This window comes from Plectropomus leopardus, chromosome 13 (assembly GCF_026936395.1).
Source record: "Plectropomus leopardus strain MGB_pleo_1.0 chromosome 13, ASM2693639v1, whole genome shotgun sequence".
Classification (NCBI taxonomy): domain Eukaryota; kingdom Metazoa; phylum Chordata; class Actinopteri; order Perciformes; family Serranidae; genus Plectropomus; species Plectropomus leopardus.
In genome coordinates, this window is record NC_142188.1 from 54,461 (window position 1) to 73,493 (window position 19,033).

Here is a 19,033-nt window from a genome sequence, read left to right on the forward strand (position 1 = left end):
GTGTGTGTGTGTGTGTGTGTGTGTGTGTGTGTGTACCTGTCGGCGTTCTTGACCACTTTGGCAAGCAGTTTGGAGGTGGACGCAGCTTTCACAAGTTTGTTCCTGTTTTCCTCTGAACTGTCCCAGGTGCTGCTCTGAGAACGCTCCATACCTGAGGACCGCTTCACACTGGGCCCCCTGACACACACACAAACACACACACACACACACACACACACACACACACACACACACACACACACACACACACAGAGTCAGAGCCACAGCTGTAACATCAGGAGGAGGCCGCAGAGCGTTCTCTCTGTTTATCCTCAGATCAGTTTGATGTGGGCTCAGGGTTACTCAATAAACATGTCACCATGTCACCATGTCACCATGTCACCATGTTACCTTGTTACCATGTTACCATGTCACCATGTTACCTTGTTACCATGTTACCATGTCACCATGTTACCTTGTTACCATGTGAAAAAATAAAAAGTCTGAGTCTGAGAAAGTGTTTTTTAGCTTGAGACGTCACTTATTTTCCGCAGAATAAAATACTTTAAGGGGGCTGTCTGGTGTGCCGAACTCTATATCTTCCACATTTTATCTTGGATCCAGCACCCACAACAGGATGTGCGTCTTTTTGAATCTCTGACCATGTCGCCATAGTAACATAGTAACATGGTAACATGTGACACTGTTACCATGTTGTACATCACTGTTACGTTGCGGTTATGTTGCGGTTACGTTGCAGTAACGTTGTGACGTTGTTACCTTATTATGTTGCTGTTATGTTGTTATGATGTAACAACGTTACATCGTCACAATGTTCGGACGTGAAAAGTTCTCGCTGCATCGTTCAACAAAAATCAGCTCTGATTTTATCAAACTGAAGCTTCAGATCAAACAGAGAGAACCCGAAGTCTCCTCCAGACACACAAAACTCCAGCAGGAGGTGACAGAGCCGAGACCACGAGGAGCAGGGAGAGGAGAAGAGAGGAGAGAGAGGAGGAGAGAGAGGAGGAGAGAGGGGAGGAGAGACGGGAGGAGAGAGGAGAGAGGAGAGAGGAGAGAGGGGAGAGGGGAGAGAGGAGAGAGGAGCAGAGGGAGGAGAGAGGGGAGGAGAGAGGGGAGGAGAGAGGAGGAGGAGGAGAAGAGGAGGTCAGTTCCTTGATAGCTCAGCCTGAACTTTCTACCAGCAAAGAGTTAAGAGGAGTCAAGAAACTTTCAGGAAAATCAAGGACCTCCAGGAGGGGGCTCCTGGAGAACCCAGTTAGAGCAGGTGAGTCTGCAGCTGAAGCCAGGAGAAGAAGACTGTTAGTCTGGATCAAACACACACAGAGTCCAGCAGAGAGGACAGAGGGACTCAAGGACCACCAAGAGGCTCCAGGACTCTCCAGGACCTCCAGGGGAATCCAGGAGGATCCAGGACCTCCAGGAGGGGTCCTGAGGAGCCACAGTCCTACCAGCCAATCAGGAGCACCTGTCCCTCAGCTGGTCATGTGACTCAGGAGTGGGCGGAGCACGGAGGGACTGTGGGTCCTCACAGGCGGGTTAGTATCCTCTGACGGAGTGTTGTCAGAGCAGCAGGAAGTGAGGTTACAGCAGCAGGAAATGATGTCAAAGCAGCAGGAAGTGAGGTCACAGCAGCCAACAGATTACAATTTGGAACCTTTTGAGGGGGGTGTGGCCTTTACTGCTTTCAGCGGACTGGGCGGGTCTCTGCTGCTGGGGAGTCTGGGGGGTCTGAGGGGTCTGAGGGGCCAGGTGGGACTGAGAGGGAGGGTGGGGGGAGGAGGGACAGGGGGACAGATCCTTTGGACGAGGCTCCTCACGTTCCTGGATCTCCTCCATCTGAGACCGCTGACTGCTGACCTCCTTCTTCCTGTCTGTCCCACTGTGGACAAAACCAGGACGATGAGGAACAAAAGACTAATGTCTCTGCTGTCTCTCTGCTGCGTCTCTGCTGTGTCTGTACTGTCTCTGTTGTCTCCGCTGTGCCTCTGTTGTTTCGCTGCGGTTTCTCTACTGTGTCTCTACTGTCTCTGCTGTGTTTCTGCTCTGCTGTTTCTCTGCTGTCTCTCTGCGGTTTCTCTACTGTGTCTCTACTGTCTCTGCTGTTTCTCTGTTGTTTCTCTACTGTCTCTGCTGTTTCACTACTGTCTCTGCTGTGTTTCTGCTCTGCTGTTTCTCTGCTGTGTCTCTACCGTTTCTGCTGTGTCTCTACTGTCTCTGATGTGTTTCTGCTCTGTCTCTGCTGTGTCTCCGTTGTGTCTCTACGGTCTCTGCTGTTTCTCTGCTGTGTCTCTGCTGTGTCTCTGCTGTGTCGCTGCGGTTTCTCTGCTGTGTCTCTACTGTCTCTGCTGTGTCTCTGCTGTTTCTCTGCTGTGTCTCTGCTGTGTCTCTGTTGTGTTGCTGCGGTTTCTCTGCTGTATCTCTACTGTCTCTGCTGTGTCTCTGCTGTTTCTGCTGTGTCTCTACTGTCTCTGCTGTGTTTCTGCTGTGTCTCTACTGTCTCTGCTGTGTTTCTGCTCTGTCTCTGTTGTCTCCGCTGTGCCTCTGTTGTTTCTCTGCTGTGTCTCTACTGTCTCTGCTGTGTTTCTGCTCTGTCTCTGCTGGCGTGAGGACGTGGTTGAAACAGTTTGAGGACAGAAATAACCAACAGAGAAAACAAACAGCAGTTATTGATGACATCTTTCTGATCAATCAGTTCCTGAGGACGCACTGCCTGCTGAAAGAAGAGCTGGGGACAAAACACGTCTCAGAGACAGAGCCTCACTAAATACAATCACACACATCTTCTGTTCATATATATAAACACACACACACATATATATATATATATATATATATATATATATATATATATATATATATATATATATATATATATAAAATAAATATATACTCCAATCAGAGCTGAGTGGCTGTTTTTGCTCTAACTGTTTCACATATGATGTGTGACTGTTTCACATATGATGTGTGACTGTTTCACGTATGATGTGTGACTGTTTCACATATGATGTCTGACTGTTTCACGTATGATGTGTGACTGACTGTTTCACGTATGATGTGTGACTGTTTCACGTATGATGTGTGACTGTTTCACGTATGATGTGTGACTGTTTCACGTCTGATGTCTGATTGTTTCACGCCTGATGTCTGACTGTTTCACGTCTGATGTCTGATTGTTTCACGTCTGATGTCTGATTGTTTCACGTCTGATGTCTGACTGTTTCACATATGATGTGTGACTGTTTCACGTATGATGTGTGACTGACTGTTTCACGTATGATGTGTGACTGTTTCACGTATGATGTGTGACTGTTTCACGTATGATGTCTTACTGTTTCACGTATGATGTGACTGTTTCACGTATGATGTGTGACTGTTTCACGTATGATGTGTGACTGTTTCACGTCTGATGTCTGACTGTTTCACGTCTGATGTGTGACTGTTTCACATCTGACTGTTTCACGTATGATGTCTGACTGTTTCACGTATGATGTTTGACTGTTTCACGTATGATGTCTGACTGTTTCACGTCTGATGTCTGACTGTTTCACGTCTGATGTCTGACTGTTTCACGTCTGATGTGTGACTGTTTCACGTATGATGTTTGACTGTTTCATGTATGATGTCTGACTGTTTCACGTATGATGTGACCGTTTCACGTATGATGTGACCGTTTCATGTATGATGTGTGACTGTTTCATGTATGATGTCTGACTGTTTCACGTATGATGTGTGACCATTTCACGTCTGATGTCTGATTGTTTCACGTCTGATGTGTGACTGTTTCACGTCTGATGTGTGACTGTTTCACGTATGATGTTTGACTGTTTCACGTCTGATGTCTGACTGTTTCACGTATGATGTCTGACTGTTTCATGTATGATGTGTGACTGTTTCACGTACGATGTCTTACTGTTTCACGTATGATGTGACTGTTTCATGTATGATGTGTGACTGTTTCACGTATGATGTCTGACTGTTTCACGTATGATGTGTGACTGTTTCACGTCTGATGTCTGATTGTTTCACGTCTGATGTGACTGTTTCACGTATGATGTGTGACTGTTTCACGTATGATGTGTGACTGTTTCACGTCTGATGTCTGATTGTTTCACGTCTGATGTCTGACTGTTTCACGTCTGATGTGTGACTGTTTCACGTATGATGTCTGACTGTTTCACGTCTGATGTCTGACTGTTTCACGTATGATGTGTGACTGTTTCACGTATGATGTCTGACTGTTTCACGTCTGATGTGTGACTGTTTCACGTCTGATGTGTGACTCAGCTGCAGAGCCAAGTGTTAAAATAGCCGATATAAACGTGAGACGGCAGCACTGTCACATACTGAAGCAGCACGATTTACTCACAGCTGATCATGTTTTAAATTCTTTAAATGGACGTCTGATGCAAATGTATCAGCAGATGAAACAGTGGCTGGAACAGCCAGCAGCAACTGTAAAATCACACCGACCGACCTCGTCGGGCCAGTCGGCCTTTTCCGAAGAAGCTCTGATATGAGGAACACGCTACCGACCGAAATAAAATTAACACAAGATATTAAGATTTTAAACAACAGTCTTAAAGTTTGGTAGAAGCAACATCAGAGGTGTGAAAATTTCTATTTCATGTCTTTGAGTTGAGTGCTGTCAGCGTATGTAAGACTGATAATTGTGTCCTTACCATAACTGTTCTTGTATGTGATCTTGTTTTTTCTCTTTTTCTTCACTAAAAGCCGAACCAGAGACAGCTCTGATCTCTACACGTGAAACGTCAGTAACAGGCGGAAGACGGACTGTGTCTGATCGTTCCTGTCAAATAAACTATAGAAATAAATGAATCAATACATTCATAAATAAACATCGGTCATTTTTGGGCGGGGGGTTTGGATGGTCTCCCCCTCCCTGCAGCTCCTATTACCAACAAACAAAATTCCCCATTCGCTTTGTCTGTACTGTATTCATGTAGTTTATCAATGTATTGATTTACTGATTTATTGACGGAGTTCAGAGGCAGGAGGCGTGCTTCCTGGCTCGTTGTCCTGAGGTGAGACACCGTTTCAGCAGGAGAGCTTCTGTTCGTTAGCAGCAGGCTAACGTTTAAATTATAAGCACACAACATGACACACGGATGTTTTTTCGCTTTTTTCTCTCAGAGGTTTGAGGTCGACGTCTCACCATCAATCATTTCCTCCTTCGCTGTTGGACTATCAGTCTGTCAGGTGACAAATCACAGCAGCCGCAGCGCTGCAGCACACGAACACGTAACACGAAGAACCTGTGTGCGCTCTTCCCCGAGTCTGACTGTGTGTGTGTGTGTGTGCACATTACCTCTTGGCAGCGGACGACACTGTCTCCTTCCTGGTGACGGAGGTGGAGTCTCTCTTGCGTCCAGACGTTCCTCCGTTAGCAATACAGGACATTGAGTATGCTTCACGCAGCGCAGCGCCGCCTGCAGGGGGCGACACGCCGACCAGTTAACAACAGCAAAAACCTCAACATCACCAGTTACAGACCGGCCAAAACCAGCTCAAACTGTGTGGAATTACCCTTCCCTCCATGTTGTTTCTTGGCCGAGGACGCGGCGGAGACCTCAGAGGCAGCGAGGCGGCGAAGGACATCAGCGAGCGCCGCTTTCATTACCGTCAGCTCGTCCTCCTGCTGCTGGACACGTAGCTCCAGGGCCGACAGGCGGTCGTTGACATCTGAGACACTCGCTCCAGACATGCTGTCATCTGCAGGGGACAGAGACACAAATCAGCCAGGTGCTTCAACTGGGACCTGTGCAGGTGTCCCAGCTGTGACAGCACCTGTCCACGTGTCCCAGCTGTGATCGTACCCATCCAGGTGTCCCAGCAGGGACTGTACCTGTCCAGGTGTCTCATCAGGGACTGTACCTGTCCAGGTGCCTCAACAGGGACTGTACCTGTCCAGGTGCCTCAACAGGGACTGTACCTGTCCAGGTGTCTCAACAGGGACTGTACCTGTTCAGGTGTCTAAACTGTAACCGTACCCACATAGGTGTCTCAGCAGGGATTGTGCCTGTCCAGGTGTCTCAACAAAGACCGTACATGTCCATGTGTCTCAGCTGTGATTGGCTGCAGCCTTCTACAGGAAGTGATTTTAGCTAAAGCAAAGTTTATATTATTTAATAATCAGTGATGAATATTGATCAGTTATTGATAAGACGGTGTTTGATGGGCTGATAGGATTCATTAGTGTGACTGCAGTTTATAATCTGCAGTGGCTCTGACTACTTCCTGAAACACACTCAGAGGGGCTGAATAATAAATGATTTCCTGAGTCTTTGATCCCAACATCAGAGACCAACTGACGTCCCCTCACGGACAGTAGAAATACTAGAAACAAACAATAGAAACTTCAGAGTTCACAGAGACAGACCGACGTCCCCTCACGGACAGTAGAAACAGCAGAAACTCGTGCACATCATGCAGCTGTGTCTCCTCTGGAAGGGATGTTGGATCCAACAGTAGAAACGGTAAAAACAATAGAACCGTACAGCAGAAACAGCAGAAACAATAGGACCGTACAGTAGAAACAGCAGACACAATAGAACCGTACAGTAGAAACGGTAAAAACAATAGAACCGTACAGCAGAAACAGCAGAAACAATAGGACCGTACAGTAGAAACAGCAGACACAATAGAACCGTACAGTAGAAACGGTAAAAACAATAGAACCGTACAGTAAAAACTCGTGCACATCATGCAGCGGTGTCTCCGAGAGAGGACGTTGGATTTGTGGCCCTGCAGACGCCGGAGGGGCGGTGCAGACACTTTTTGATAAATACAGCAGTGACACGTGTAAAGCCGCCAAAGGCGCGTGCGTGTCTCGCCCTCCCGCCGGTGCACGGACCAGTGACTGGGGGGAGTCCGGGGCGCGACCGGCGGCCGGGACTCACCTAAGCTGCCGGTGAATCCGTCCATTTTCCGGGATAAGAGCGGGAGTCCGGGCGGGAGGCCTGCGGGAGGCTGAGCACACACTGCGGGCCTCCGTCCGGGTTTTTCCACCGCAGCAGAGGGGAGAGGAGCCGAGCCGAGCCGAGCCGAGCCGGGTCTGTCCCCGCTGCGCTGCCCGCCGAGTCCGCGAGGCCGAAGATCCGCTGTTTCCCTTCGGGCCGAAGAAGGGGCTGCTCCCCGAAGATCCGACACCCAGAGGCCGAGAGAGAGGAGCCGCCGAGCCGCAGACACCACGGACCGAGCGGGCTGCGCGTTTCCTGCTCCGCCCCTCCGAGAGCGCGCTCCATCCGGGGGAGGGAGGAGGAGGGGAGTGGAGAGAGAGGGAGGAAACAAGAGTGAGGAGAGAGGGGGGAGGAAACAGGAGGGAGAGAGGAGGAGGGGTGGGGGCAGGAGGGAGGAGAGAGAGGAGGAGAGAGGGGAGGAAACACGAGGGAGGAGAGAGGAGGAGAGAGGAGGGAGGAAACGGGGAGAGGGGGAGGAAACACGAGGGAGGAGAGAGGAGGAGAGGGGGAGGAAACACGAGGGAGGAGAGAGGAGGAGAGAGGGGAGGAAACGGGGAGAGGGGAGGAAACACGAGGGAGGAGAGAGGGGGAGGAAACACGAGGGGGGACAGGTTTCTCTTTGAGGTATCAGGCTGTTTTTGTTTATTTTTATGTATATGAATATATTTATTTTTATGTATATGAATATATTTATTTTTATGTATATGAATATATTTATTTTTATGTATTCATATTTATGTATGTACTTATATTTATGCATTTACATGTATGTACTTATATTTATGCATTTACATGTATGTACTTATATTTATGTATTTACATGTATGTACTTATATTTATGTATTTACATGTATGTACTTATATTTATGTATTTATGTGCTGACAACTTCATGGTCAAAAACACCGTCTGACGTTTCCCTACCAGAAACCCTGGAGGGCGACTGTAGTCCCAAAAAACTGCAGTCAGCTGACAGCCCACCTGAAGAGGCCTAAAGGAGGCAGAGGAGGATCCAGGAGCACCTGAGCCATAACAACAACCGGCTGACCCATAACAACAACCAGCTGACCCATAACAACAACCGGCTGACCCATAACAACCACCGGCTGACCCATAGCAACAACCGGCTGACCCATAGCAACAACCGACTGACCCATAACAACCACCGGCTGACCATTACGACCAAACTCCCTGAACAGCTGCTCTCTATGAACCTCAGTGATCACAGACAGACGGCTCTTAAGCTGCTGACCACAGAGACTCCATAGAGAGGAGGTGAGCATTGAGAGGAGGTGAGCACTGAGAGGAGGTGAGCACTGAGGAGGTGCTGGAGGACTTGCAGCTGCTCTGCAGCAGATCAGTGCTGCAGCTTCACCCGATGCGGGTGCAGCAGAGCCTCCTCATCACCTCCTCTCTGTGATCACCTCCTCTCACTTCCTCTGTGATCACCTCCTCTCTGTGATCACCTCCTCTCTGTGATCACCTCCGCTGTGATCACCTCCTCTCTGTGATCACCTCCTCTGTGATCACCTCCTCTCTGTGATCATCTCCTCTGTGATCACCTCCTCTCACCTCCTCTCTGTGATCACCTCCTCTCTGATCACCTCCTCTCACCTCCTCTCTGTGATCACCTCCTCTGTGATCATCTCCTCTCTGTGATCACCTCCTCTGTGATCACCTCCTCTCTGTGATCACCTCCTCTGTGATCACCTCCTCTCACCTCCTCTCTGTGATCACCTCCTCTGTGATCACCTCCTCTCTGTGATCACCTCCTCTGTGATCATCTCCTCTCTGTGATCACCTCCTCTCTGTGATCACCTCCTCTCACCTCCTCTCTGTGATCACCTCCTCTGTGATCACCTCCTCTCACCTCCTCTCTGTGATCACCTCCTCTCACCTCCTCTCTGTGATCATCTCCTCTCTGTGATCACCTCCTCTCTGTGATCACCTCCTCTGTGATCACCTCCTCTGTGATCACCTCCTCTCTGTGATCACCTCCTCTGTGATCACCTCCTCTGTGATCACCTCCTCTCTGTCATTGTTGCTGCAGTATTTTATTCTGGGAAACAGATGATTTATTTCTGTTTAGTAAAATTATTGGTTATCTTTACGCCATCGTTGTTTCTTTCATTGACGTCTTCTGTTTGAATGTCCCATTTTCAGAACGTCCCGTGTTTTTTGAATGCCGTGTTTATTTGTTTGAGTTTGTATCTCTAAAGTCTAAAGTAAACCTTGTGTATCTATTTATTTATATTTCTTTATTTGTTTAAATCAGTTTATCATTTACACACGTTTTAATGTTTTTAATCAACCAGTTGTTTGTATTTTGTTTTTTTTTAAACATTTACAAAAGAAGAACATTAGAATATTGACATCATTAACATGAATATTAAAATCAGAGAAGAAATCAGGTGTTTTATTTCTCTGACCGTTAACAGTCTGTGATCAATCTTATTGATCAGATATTAAATCTTGGTTTTATGTTTCACTTCAGAGAACAAAAACTAAATCAAAAATAAAAACATGAAACCCAAACTTCATTTTATTTTGATATAAAATTCACTTTATAAAAGAACAACATGATCCTTTCAGAATAAAGCTCATGGAATCAATAATTCATCAACAGAAACACAGAAGAAACTAGTTCCACCAGTCCGACCAGTCTGACCAGTTAAACCAGTTCCACCAGTCCGACCAGTCTGACCAGTTAAACCAGTTCCACCAGTCCGACCAGTCTGACCAGTTAAACCAGTTCCACCAGTCCGACCAGTCTGACCAGTTTGACCAGTTAAAGTAGAAAATTTAACATCCTGAAATCTTTATTACAAAACATTTTAACAAAACACTTAATTAATTCAAAGCTCGTTAACATGAGTCCAGTGTGTCGAGTTTTCACGCTCAAAAACAAACACGTGACCTGAGGCGGAGACGAGTTAAAGGGACAGTCCCCCATTTCAACCGACATTCTTCTTCTGTGGTTTCTGACTGGAGTCTGAGTGATGGTCATCCAATGAGAGCTCAATGGCTCGATGGCCCCGCCTCCCACACTCACACTGTTAACTGATGAGCAGTTATTGATCAATAACTGATCACTTTGATTAATCAATAACTGATCAATAACTGATCACTTTGATCAACCAATAACTGATTTCAGTCAGCCGGTCACAGAAGAAGACTTCGGCTGGATGATGATGAAGAGGCACAGAGCGGTCAGCGGCAGACATTTTTACAAAAATCATAAAACAGACAGACATCATAAAACCAAGAAAAAACCTGGGAGCTCTGCACATTCAATAGAGCGCCATGTTCTCAGTTACCATAGCAACAAGGTCATCAGAAGAAGACAGAGGGCAGAAACTGAAGAAGAAGAAGAAGGAGGAGAAGGAGGAGGAGAAGAAGAAGGAGAAGGAGGAGGAGAAGGAGAAGAAGGAGAAGGAGGAGGAAAAGGAGGAGAAGAAGAAGAAGGCACGTCTGACTGAAGAAAGTCCAGTAACACCTGTCAGAGGCTCCGCCCCCTGTTGCCGCGGCATCAGTAGCTGAATTTGACCTTCTCGATGTCAGAGATCAGCGTCCTCGCCAGGTAGATCCCCACCATCTGAACACAGGTAAACACACACACACACACACACACACGGTCAGGCTCCATCTTATCCATCACAGCTCATAGTTCCCTATCAACCCTCAAGATCACTGCGCTCTGAAAACACAGGGTCACTTTAGGTTCCCAAAGTGTCCAAAAGTAGGATGGGAGTCAGAGCCTTCAGCTACCACGCTCCTCTTTTATGAAACCACCTTCCGGTTTCGGTCAGGGAGGCAGACCCCGTCTCCACTTTTGAGGGTAGACAGGTTTAATCTGCCGGGGGACTTTCTGTGATACGCTGAGCTCCTTTTTCTTCTCTTGATCCGTCCATCTGAAAACGCTCATGTCTGTTTACTTCATTGCGTTTACTCCGTTGCCTCTCCGGAGCGTTCCTGCTCCCTTGTCTTCTAGTTTTCTTGGATCCTGGCTGCGCCTGATCACGGTGATAGCTGTGCTGGTGCTGTGATCCTGCCTTTGGTTGTGCTCGTGCTGTGGCTGCACTGATACTAAACCCCCGGCCTGCCCTGATCGTGGTCTTGGTTTTGCCGTTGCTGTGGTCCTGTCTGAAGCTGCGCCTGTGTTGTGGATCCTGGTTGCGCCGATGCCGTAATCGTGCTTGACGCGACCTCCTACTGCCATTATTATGAGCCACGCCTCCACTATCAGTATACACATGGGACTCTGATCCACACCCACAATATTATCATACAGTCATTTAGGGACCTTCACACCTGTCCTTACTGTAATATGACACACATCTGTTTACTATTGCTGTGCCTCTCCTCGCCTCTCTCCTCCCCTCTCTCTCCTCCCCTCTCTCTTTCTCTTTCCTTTTTTGTCATGATTGTATCTCATTTCTGATTTACGACATCTATCACTCGTCTGTCCGTCCTGAAGAGGGATCCCTCATCATCCTCTACCACTCTTCCTGAGGTTTCTTCCCTTTTTTTTTTTTTTTAATTTTCCCACACAACACGTCAGTGTCAACATGTAGTGATGTAACGCTGTTCTCTCACACACACCTGGTACTGTTTACAGACCTGGTCCCGTTAACACACCGGCACCGTTAACACGCTGGGTCACGTTAACAGACCAGGTCCCGTTAACGCAACAGGTACTGTTTTACAGACCAGATCCTGTTAACAGACCTGGTCCTGTTAACACACCAGGTACTGTTTTACAGACCAGGTCCTGTTAACAGACCAGGTACTGTTTTACAGACCAGGTCCTGTTAACAGACCAGGTACAGACCAGGTCCTGTTGACAGACCAGGTACTGTTTTACAGACCAGGTCCTGTTAACAGACCTGGTCCTGTTAACACACCAGGTCCTGCTTTACAGACCAGGTCCTGTTAACAGACCTGGTCCTGTTAACACACCAGGTACTGTTTTACAGACCAGGTCCTGTTAACACACCAGGTACTGTTTTACAGACCAGGTCCTGTTAACACACCAGGTACTGTTTTACAGACCAGGTCTTGTTAACAGACCTGGTCCTGTTAACAGACCAGGTACTGTTTTACAGACCAGGTACCGTTTACAGACCGGGTCCCGCCACAGCGTCGGAGAATTGGTGTACCTGCAGCAGAGAGATGACGACGAAGACGATGGCCACAGTGGAGAGGTTCCCCGGTAACCAGTCCTCCAACGCAGTGATGCAACCTTTAGTGTAGATATGGTCACTCCAATCTCTCTGTACAGGAACAGAAGAACGTTTTACATGTTCCCACTAGAATTTCAACATTTATCACATTGAAAGGTTAATGATGAGTTCCTTTTACAATGTTATCAAAATGGACCACGTTTCCATTAAAAGGTTAATGGCATGTTCCCGTCAGAACGTTTGTCATGCTCACATTGAAGGGTTAATGACATGTTATCAGTACGGTGCATGTTCTTTTTATTATATTAACAACTATTATTCATGTTCCCATTGAGAAAACTTTAAAGAACAAGCTCCCATAAAAACATGAATATATTTCGGAATGTTCCCATTAATACATCAGAACATGTTCCTGTTAGAATATTTAAAACTCTCCTTATGTTTCTATTAGAACGTTCAAGAACATGTTCCTTTTCAAAAATAATAAAGCTTTCATCATGTTCTATTAAAACCTTTAAGAAATTTTTTCTTTTTTAACATTAACAACTTTCGCCATGTTCTTATCAAAACATTGAAGGACATGTTCCTGTAAGAACCTTTGAAATTTTTGTCATTTTCTACTGAAACATGAAATAGCATGCTCCTTTTTGAACAGGAATAACTTTCCTTGTGTTTCTACTGAAATGTTAAAGATGATGTTCCTGTAAGAACATGAAGAACTTTCAAAAGTTCCCAATGAAACTTAAGAAAACTATTCCTTTTCTAACAATTTCTACTGGATTGCAAAAGAACATGTTCCTATTGCAACTTGAAGGAACATGTTCCTTTTAGTATGTTTATAACTTTCATCAAATTCCAATTCAAAGAACATGAAAGACAGGAACATGACCAAGGTTACCCTAACCCATTCTAACAGGAACATTTTCTTTAATGTTTCAATTGGAACACGAAGAGAGTCTTAGAGCCTAAACAACCTTTAGCATGTTTCCATTAGTAAAATATTAAAGAACATGTTCCTTTTAGAACACAAACTAGACGGTGATGTTCCAGGGAGATCTTTTAGACAGTTGTTCACTGTGAGGTCACTGTGAGAACGTTAGTGTTGTGTTCCTCCACAGAGTTTAGAAATGTACAGAACATTCTGGATCAGAGTTCCTCGGCTGTACTGAACCCTCAGCTCTCTGAGCAGGAAGTTCTGTTTAAACAGCAAGAAGTGACCTCACCTTGTTACTGCTTCGAACATCATAGCCGCACTGAGTGTTCACCACCGAGTCCTGAAACAAACACAGAGAACCCGTTCTTCAATCACACGGACCCTCACCAGTTAAAACCAGTATTGATCAGTGATGAACTTACAGCAGGGTCCGTGACGCAGCAGGAAAAAGGAACGCCACACTTCTCTCTGCTGCGATGGGTTCCGTTACAGCTGAAATAATCATTCAGATCCCAATCATCCGGTTCCTGAGCTCCACAGCAGTGGTTCTGTTACAGAACATCACACTGAAGGTATAACTAAGGGTTCCACAGCAGTGGTTCTTTACAGAACATCTCACTGAAGGTATAACTAAGGGTTCCACAGCAGAGGTTCTTTACAGGACATCACACTGAAGGTATAACTAAGGGTTCCACAGCAGTGGTTCTTTACAGAACATCTCACTGAAGGTATAACTAAGGGTTCCACAGCAGTAGTTCTTTACAGGACACATGGTAAGTTACCATTCTCTGCAGAGAGTCGATGAGGTTCTGCAGGTCGATGTCGTCTCTGTACGCTTTGACGTTTGCTAAGAAGAAGTCGTTGATCCACTCTTTGAACTGAGCCTGAAAAACCACTGCCAGCACCGCCGCCGTCAGCTCCAGGAAGAAGATGAAGCTGATCACACCTGAAAACTGACACAACACAGATACAGTGCTCAGCATAAATGAGAACACCATAACACATTTTTCAAAAAACACACATCTCTCCTTAGAATAAATACCGTCTATGGGATCCTATACACTAAAATGTTGGTGTAAAAACGAGTACAGCCCGATGATTGTCGTAGAAATAAAACCTGATAAAATTCTAATTAAGAGGAATTCAGCGACAGATGAGTGTAATCAACCATCAGACAGGTGGACACCAGGTAAGTGACATTAAAGGTGAGAGCATCCACTCAGAGCTGACAAACATGGAAGAGAAATGTCAAGACTTGAAAAAGATCATTTCTTTACCCAAACAAGGCCTGAGTTACAAGGAAATCAGTAAAGCACTGCTAATAAGTCAGAATACAAAAACAAAAATGATCCAAAGATTCAAAAAGGACGGACCTGCGGGAAGCTGGTTAAACGTCCAGGCCGTCCACAGAGTTAACACCTCGACACGAGCGTCTTATGATGAGAAGAGCTGAAGGAAATCGGCATGCAAGTTTGTCGCAGTTAGCCAAAGCATTAGAGAGTCGAACGGGGGCGAGTGTTTCCCGTGACTCAATACGACGCACGCTGCAGAGGAGCGGCGTGCACGGGCGTCGTCCACCAAGGAAACCACTGCTGAGGCCCACGCACAAAAAAGCCCGGCTAGCATTTTCCGGGGCCAGTGTTGACAAAGACGTGGACTACTGGGACTCTATACTTTGGAGTGACGAGACAACGACGAATCTTTTTGGCACTGATGGTCCAAACTGTGCGACGTCGAAAGGGCGAGCGGTTCGAGGACAAATGCACGGTGCCCGCAGTAAAGCGCGGTGGTGGCAGTGTTCTTCTGTGGGGTCGCACGAGTGCTGCAGGCGTCAGGGAGCTGCTATCATCGACGGGATCACGAATTCACAAACCTGCTGTGAGATACTGAAAGAGGAGATGCTCCCATCACTCTGCGCACCGGGTCGCCGGGCGGTCCTCCTACACGATACCGACCCAAAACATAGAGCCGAGCTCACCATTTCATTTCTGAGGAAGAGCGGGGTAAAAGTGACTCAGTGGACAAACAAATTACCAGACCTCAACCCACAGAGCACCTGTGAGGAGGCCTGAAAGACCGGCCGAGCCCGAGTTCTCCATCCAGCATCCAGGACCCGAAAGATCTCATCCTCAAAGACCGGAGAAAGACAGATGACGCAGTATGGTGCCAACTCGTTAGTTCAATGTCGAATAGTCGGTGCTGTTCTTAAAAATCAAGGAGGCCACACAAAATATTGATTTAGGAGGATTTGTTGTAGGTTTAATCGTTTTTGCAACACCTCCGTTGAGTTAAATTGTTTTTTCTTATCCTAATTATGTTGACGGTGACCGTCCTTCTACGCTGAGACGATGAATGTCTAATGAAACTCAGTTTTATCAAACACAGCAAACTGTACTCAGACACTGAGCAACAGAGACGAACCTGAATCTTCAAAGAGGTGTACTCATTTATGCTGTTTTTAGGGAATAAACTACAGCAGACGGCTGTTTTTAGCCTATAAACTACAGCAGACGGCTGTTTTTAGCGTATAAACTACAGCAGACGGCTGTTTTTAACGTACAAACTTGAGCAAACAGATGTTTTCTCTAAGGGCTCCCACGCAGCCAGCGAAGCCCAGGATGAAGGTGACTCCGCCCACCACCAGGACCAACCAGACTGGGTCAAAACCATGCAGCCGGGTCACCTGAGTCAGATCCAACAGGACTCCCTGTAAAGATTTTAGAGATCAGTATAATGTGACAGTGTCATATAAATGTACATGAAAATAATTATTGACGTTATAAATTATATACCTATAAATAAAACTGTTATTTAAATGTCGCTTTTATTATAAATCAGAGATAAAGACAGTTTGATTAACATAATCTATGAATGTGTTTGTTCACCTTTTCACTCCATGCCCAGAAACCAACTGCAATAAAGGCGACTCCAGCCAGCTGCAACACAGACACATGCTCCAGCAATTAGCCAGATACCACAGAAACACATTTCAGTGATTAGTCAGATCCCACAGAGAACAGCATTCAGACACATTCTGCGTACAATGCTGCGTACCTGCAGCATAAAAATACTGTACCAACCTGCAGCATAAAAATACTGTCAAAATACTGTACCAACCTGCAGCGTAAAATACTGTGATATCGCCGACCTGCAGCATAAAAATACTGTAATATCACCCACCTGCAGCATAAAATACTGTGATATCACCGACCTACAGCATAAAAATACTGTGATATCACCAACCTGCAGCGTAAAATACTGTGATATCGCCGACCTGCAGCGTAAAATACTGTGATATCACCGACCTGCAGCATAAAAATACTGTGATATCACCGACCTGCAGCATAAAAATACTGTGATATCACCAACCTGCAGCGTAAAATACTGTGATATCACCGACCTGCAGCATAAAAATACTGTGATATCACCAACCTGCAGCGTAAAATACTGTGATATCGCCGACCTGCAGCATGAAAATACTGTGATATCACCGACCTGCAGCATAAAAATACTGTGATATCACCAACCTGCAGCGTAAAATACTGTGATATCACCGACCTGCAGCATAAAAATACTGTGATATCACCGACCTGCAGCATAAAAATACTGTGATATCACCAACCTGCAGCGTAAAATACTGTGATATCACCGACCTGCAGCATAAAAATACTGTGATATCACCAACCTGCAGCGTAAAATACTGTGATATCGCCGACCTGCAGCATGAAAATACTGTGATATCACCGACCTGCAGCATAAAAATACTGTGATATCACCCACCTGCAGCATAAAAATACTGTGATATCACCCACCTGCAGCATAAAAATACTGTGATATCACCAACCTGCAGCATAAAAATACTGTAATATCGCCAACCTGCAGCGTAAAATACTGTGATATCGCCGACCTGCAGCATAAAAATACTGTGGTATCACCAACCTGCAGCATAAAAATACTGTGATATCACCGACCTGCAGCATAAAAATACTGTGATATCACCAACCTGCAGCATAAAAATACTGTGATATCACCGACCTGCAGCATAAAAATACTGTCAAAATACTGTACCAACCTGCAGCACGAGTCTGTAAGTGGTAACTTTGTGTCTCTGTGTGAGCAGCGGCTGAAAGGAGGGACTCACCCAGAAGATGATGTTGTAGCTGAACATGAGGTATTTGTAGCAGCAGCTGACCTCAGCGCTCTCATAGCGATAGTAATACATCTGACAGAAAGAATACTGCGGTTACACACTGTTTGTACATAGATACTGTTAATATAAGCTCTGTCATAAACACTGTTAATATTAGTACTGCCATAAATACTGTTAATGTTAGTGCTGTCATAAATACTGTTAATATAAGTACTTTCATAAATACAGTTAATGTTAGTACTGTCATAAATACTGTCATAAATACTGTTAATGTACCATCAGACCAGTAATGATATACTGTTAATATTTATTCTCTTTATGTGTTCTCTTTCTATTCATGCAGCTTATACACACACCTAGTGTTTCAACATAAACACACGTAGTATTTCTACTGTTAAAACATATACACACCTAGTATTTCTATGGTTTAAATATATACACGAAGTCTTTCTACTGTTTAAATATATACACATGTAGTATTTCTACTGATTAAATATATATATACACGTAGCATTTCTCCTGTTTAAATACATAAACACGTAGTATTTCTCCTGTTTAAATACATAAACACGTAGTATTTCTACTGTTTAAATACATAAACACGTAGTATTTGGCCCCCGTGCAGGTACAGCTGAAACGTTTTTGGTCAAAGAAGAAGAAGAATCCGGAAGTGAGAATCATCTCAACTTTGAGTCAGGCTAACGTTAGCTTAGCTGAAGCTAATCTGTCCGTGACTCCGGGCGGAAGTTTGTTATAAATCACCGTTCGGCTCATCAGCTCTCCGGGACCGATAATCACACGGTGCTGACTCGGTGCTGACTCGTGAGTGAAGAGTTCATGTTTGTTGGGAGCTAATGCTAAAGCTAATGCTAGCTTTAGCATTAGCTTTAGCATTAGTGAAGTAACGGGATAACGGAAACGGTCTCACCTCACACCGTTAACGGCCCGGTAATCAGCCGTTCAGATCGGTCTCTTGAGATCAGCGGTTTCGATTTTTTTTTTCTGAAAGGTCAAAAATTCAGGAACAAACAAACAAGCAAGCAAAACAAATAAACAAACAAACAAACAAACACACCCCGCTAACTGCACTTCTTCTTCTTCTGTTTCTCAATCACACTGAGCTGCTTCTTCTTCTGTGAGATTATTGTTGGCAGACAGCAGAGTCAGCGCCGCCTAAAGGACACCAGAGACACTGCAGGCTGCTCACAGAACACACACACACACACACACACACACACACACACACACACACACACACACAACATAACAGAACATAGTATAACATAATATAATATAAAATAACATAATGTATAACATAAGATAACATATTACCTTATCCTGATATATATATATATATATATATATCCATCAGTGTTGGAGTGATGTAATAATCAGCTGACTGACGCCGCACTGACAGTCATTCAGGATCTTTTTTATATTTAACAAAAACATGTACAAAATATTTACCTACAACACACACATACCTGAGAGCGGCCGACCTTCTACATAGATCATACGAAATAAAAAACGATCATAATATCAACACATAAACCAAAAAAACAAAATGTACGGACAGAGACAGAAACAAAAATAATTCCCGTTGAGATCTCATCAGAGATCTGTTTTTGTTGTTTCTAAAATCATTATCTGTTTTCAGGAACTGTGATGTCGCTCATTATTTGACCTCAAAGGTTTCATCTGTTCCCATGACAACAAAACACAGATCTTTCAGCCACGCTGTCAAAGTTTGTAACAACACAAACTTTAACAGCCAAAAACGTCACAACC

The 19,033-nt window shown here is 45.2% G+C and overlaps 2 protein-coding genes across 6 annotated transcripts in view; both read right to left on the reverse strand.

Annotated features, from left to right (window-relative positions):
• eml4 (EMAP like 4) overlaps positions 1 to 7,254 on the reverse strand; it is a 30,857-nt gene extending 23,603 nt beyond the window's left edge. For 3 of the 4 annotated variants that reach the window (XM_088086950.1, XM_088086949.1, XM_088086948.1), the window contains exons 1-5: positions 6,921 to 7,254; positions 5,548 to 5,733; positions 5,330 to 5,450; positions 1,658 to 1,882; positions 37 to 177 (exon numbers count right to left, since the gene is read on the reverse strand). In XM_088086950.1, coding sequence (XP_087943076.1) covers positions 37 to 177; positions 1,658 to 1,882; positions 5,330 to 5,450; positions 5,548 to 5,733; positions 6,921 to 6,945 — 698 coding nt within the window. In that variant the 5' untranslated portion in view covers positions 6,946 to 7,254. The remainder of the gene's footprint in view (positions 1 to 36; positions 178 to 1,657; positions 1,883 to 5,329; positions 5,451 to 5,547; positions 5,734 to 6,920) is intronic. The other variant, XM_088086951.1, reaches the window with a different exon arrangement.
• Positions 7,255 to 9,502: 2,248 nt separating this feature from the next.
• On the reverse strand, positions 9,503 to 18,385 carry tspan14 (tetraspanin 14). 2 transcript variants are annotated; one of them, XM_088086317.1, is made up of 9 exons: positions 18,321 to 18,385; positions 17,237 to 17,317; positions 15,981 to 16,031; positions 15,656 to 15,802; positions 13,878 to 14,048; positions 13,518 to 13,643; positions 13,385 to 13,435; positions 12,138 to 12,251; positions 9,503 to 10,573 (listed from the first exon to the last, which is right to left on the reverse strand). In XM_088086317.1, the coding sequence occupies exons 2-9, from the start codon at positions 17,315 to 17,317 to the stop codon at positions 10,508 to 10,510; spliced, it is 807 nt and encodes a 268-aa protein (XP_087942443.1). In that variant the 5' UTR covers positions 18,321 to 18,385; the 3' UTR covers positions 9,503 to 10,507. The 2 variants fall into 2 exon arrangements, with proteins under 2 accessions (XP_087942443.1, XP_087942442.1); XM_088086316.1 differs by having other exon boundaries at positions 18,174 to 18,370.
• Positions 18,386 to 19,033: the final 648 nt, after the last annotated feature.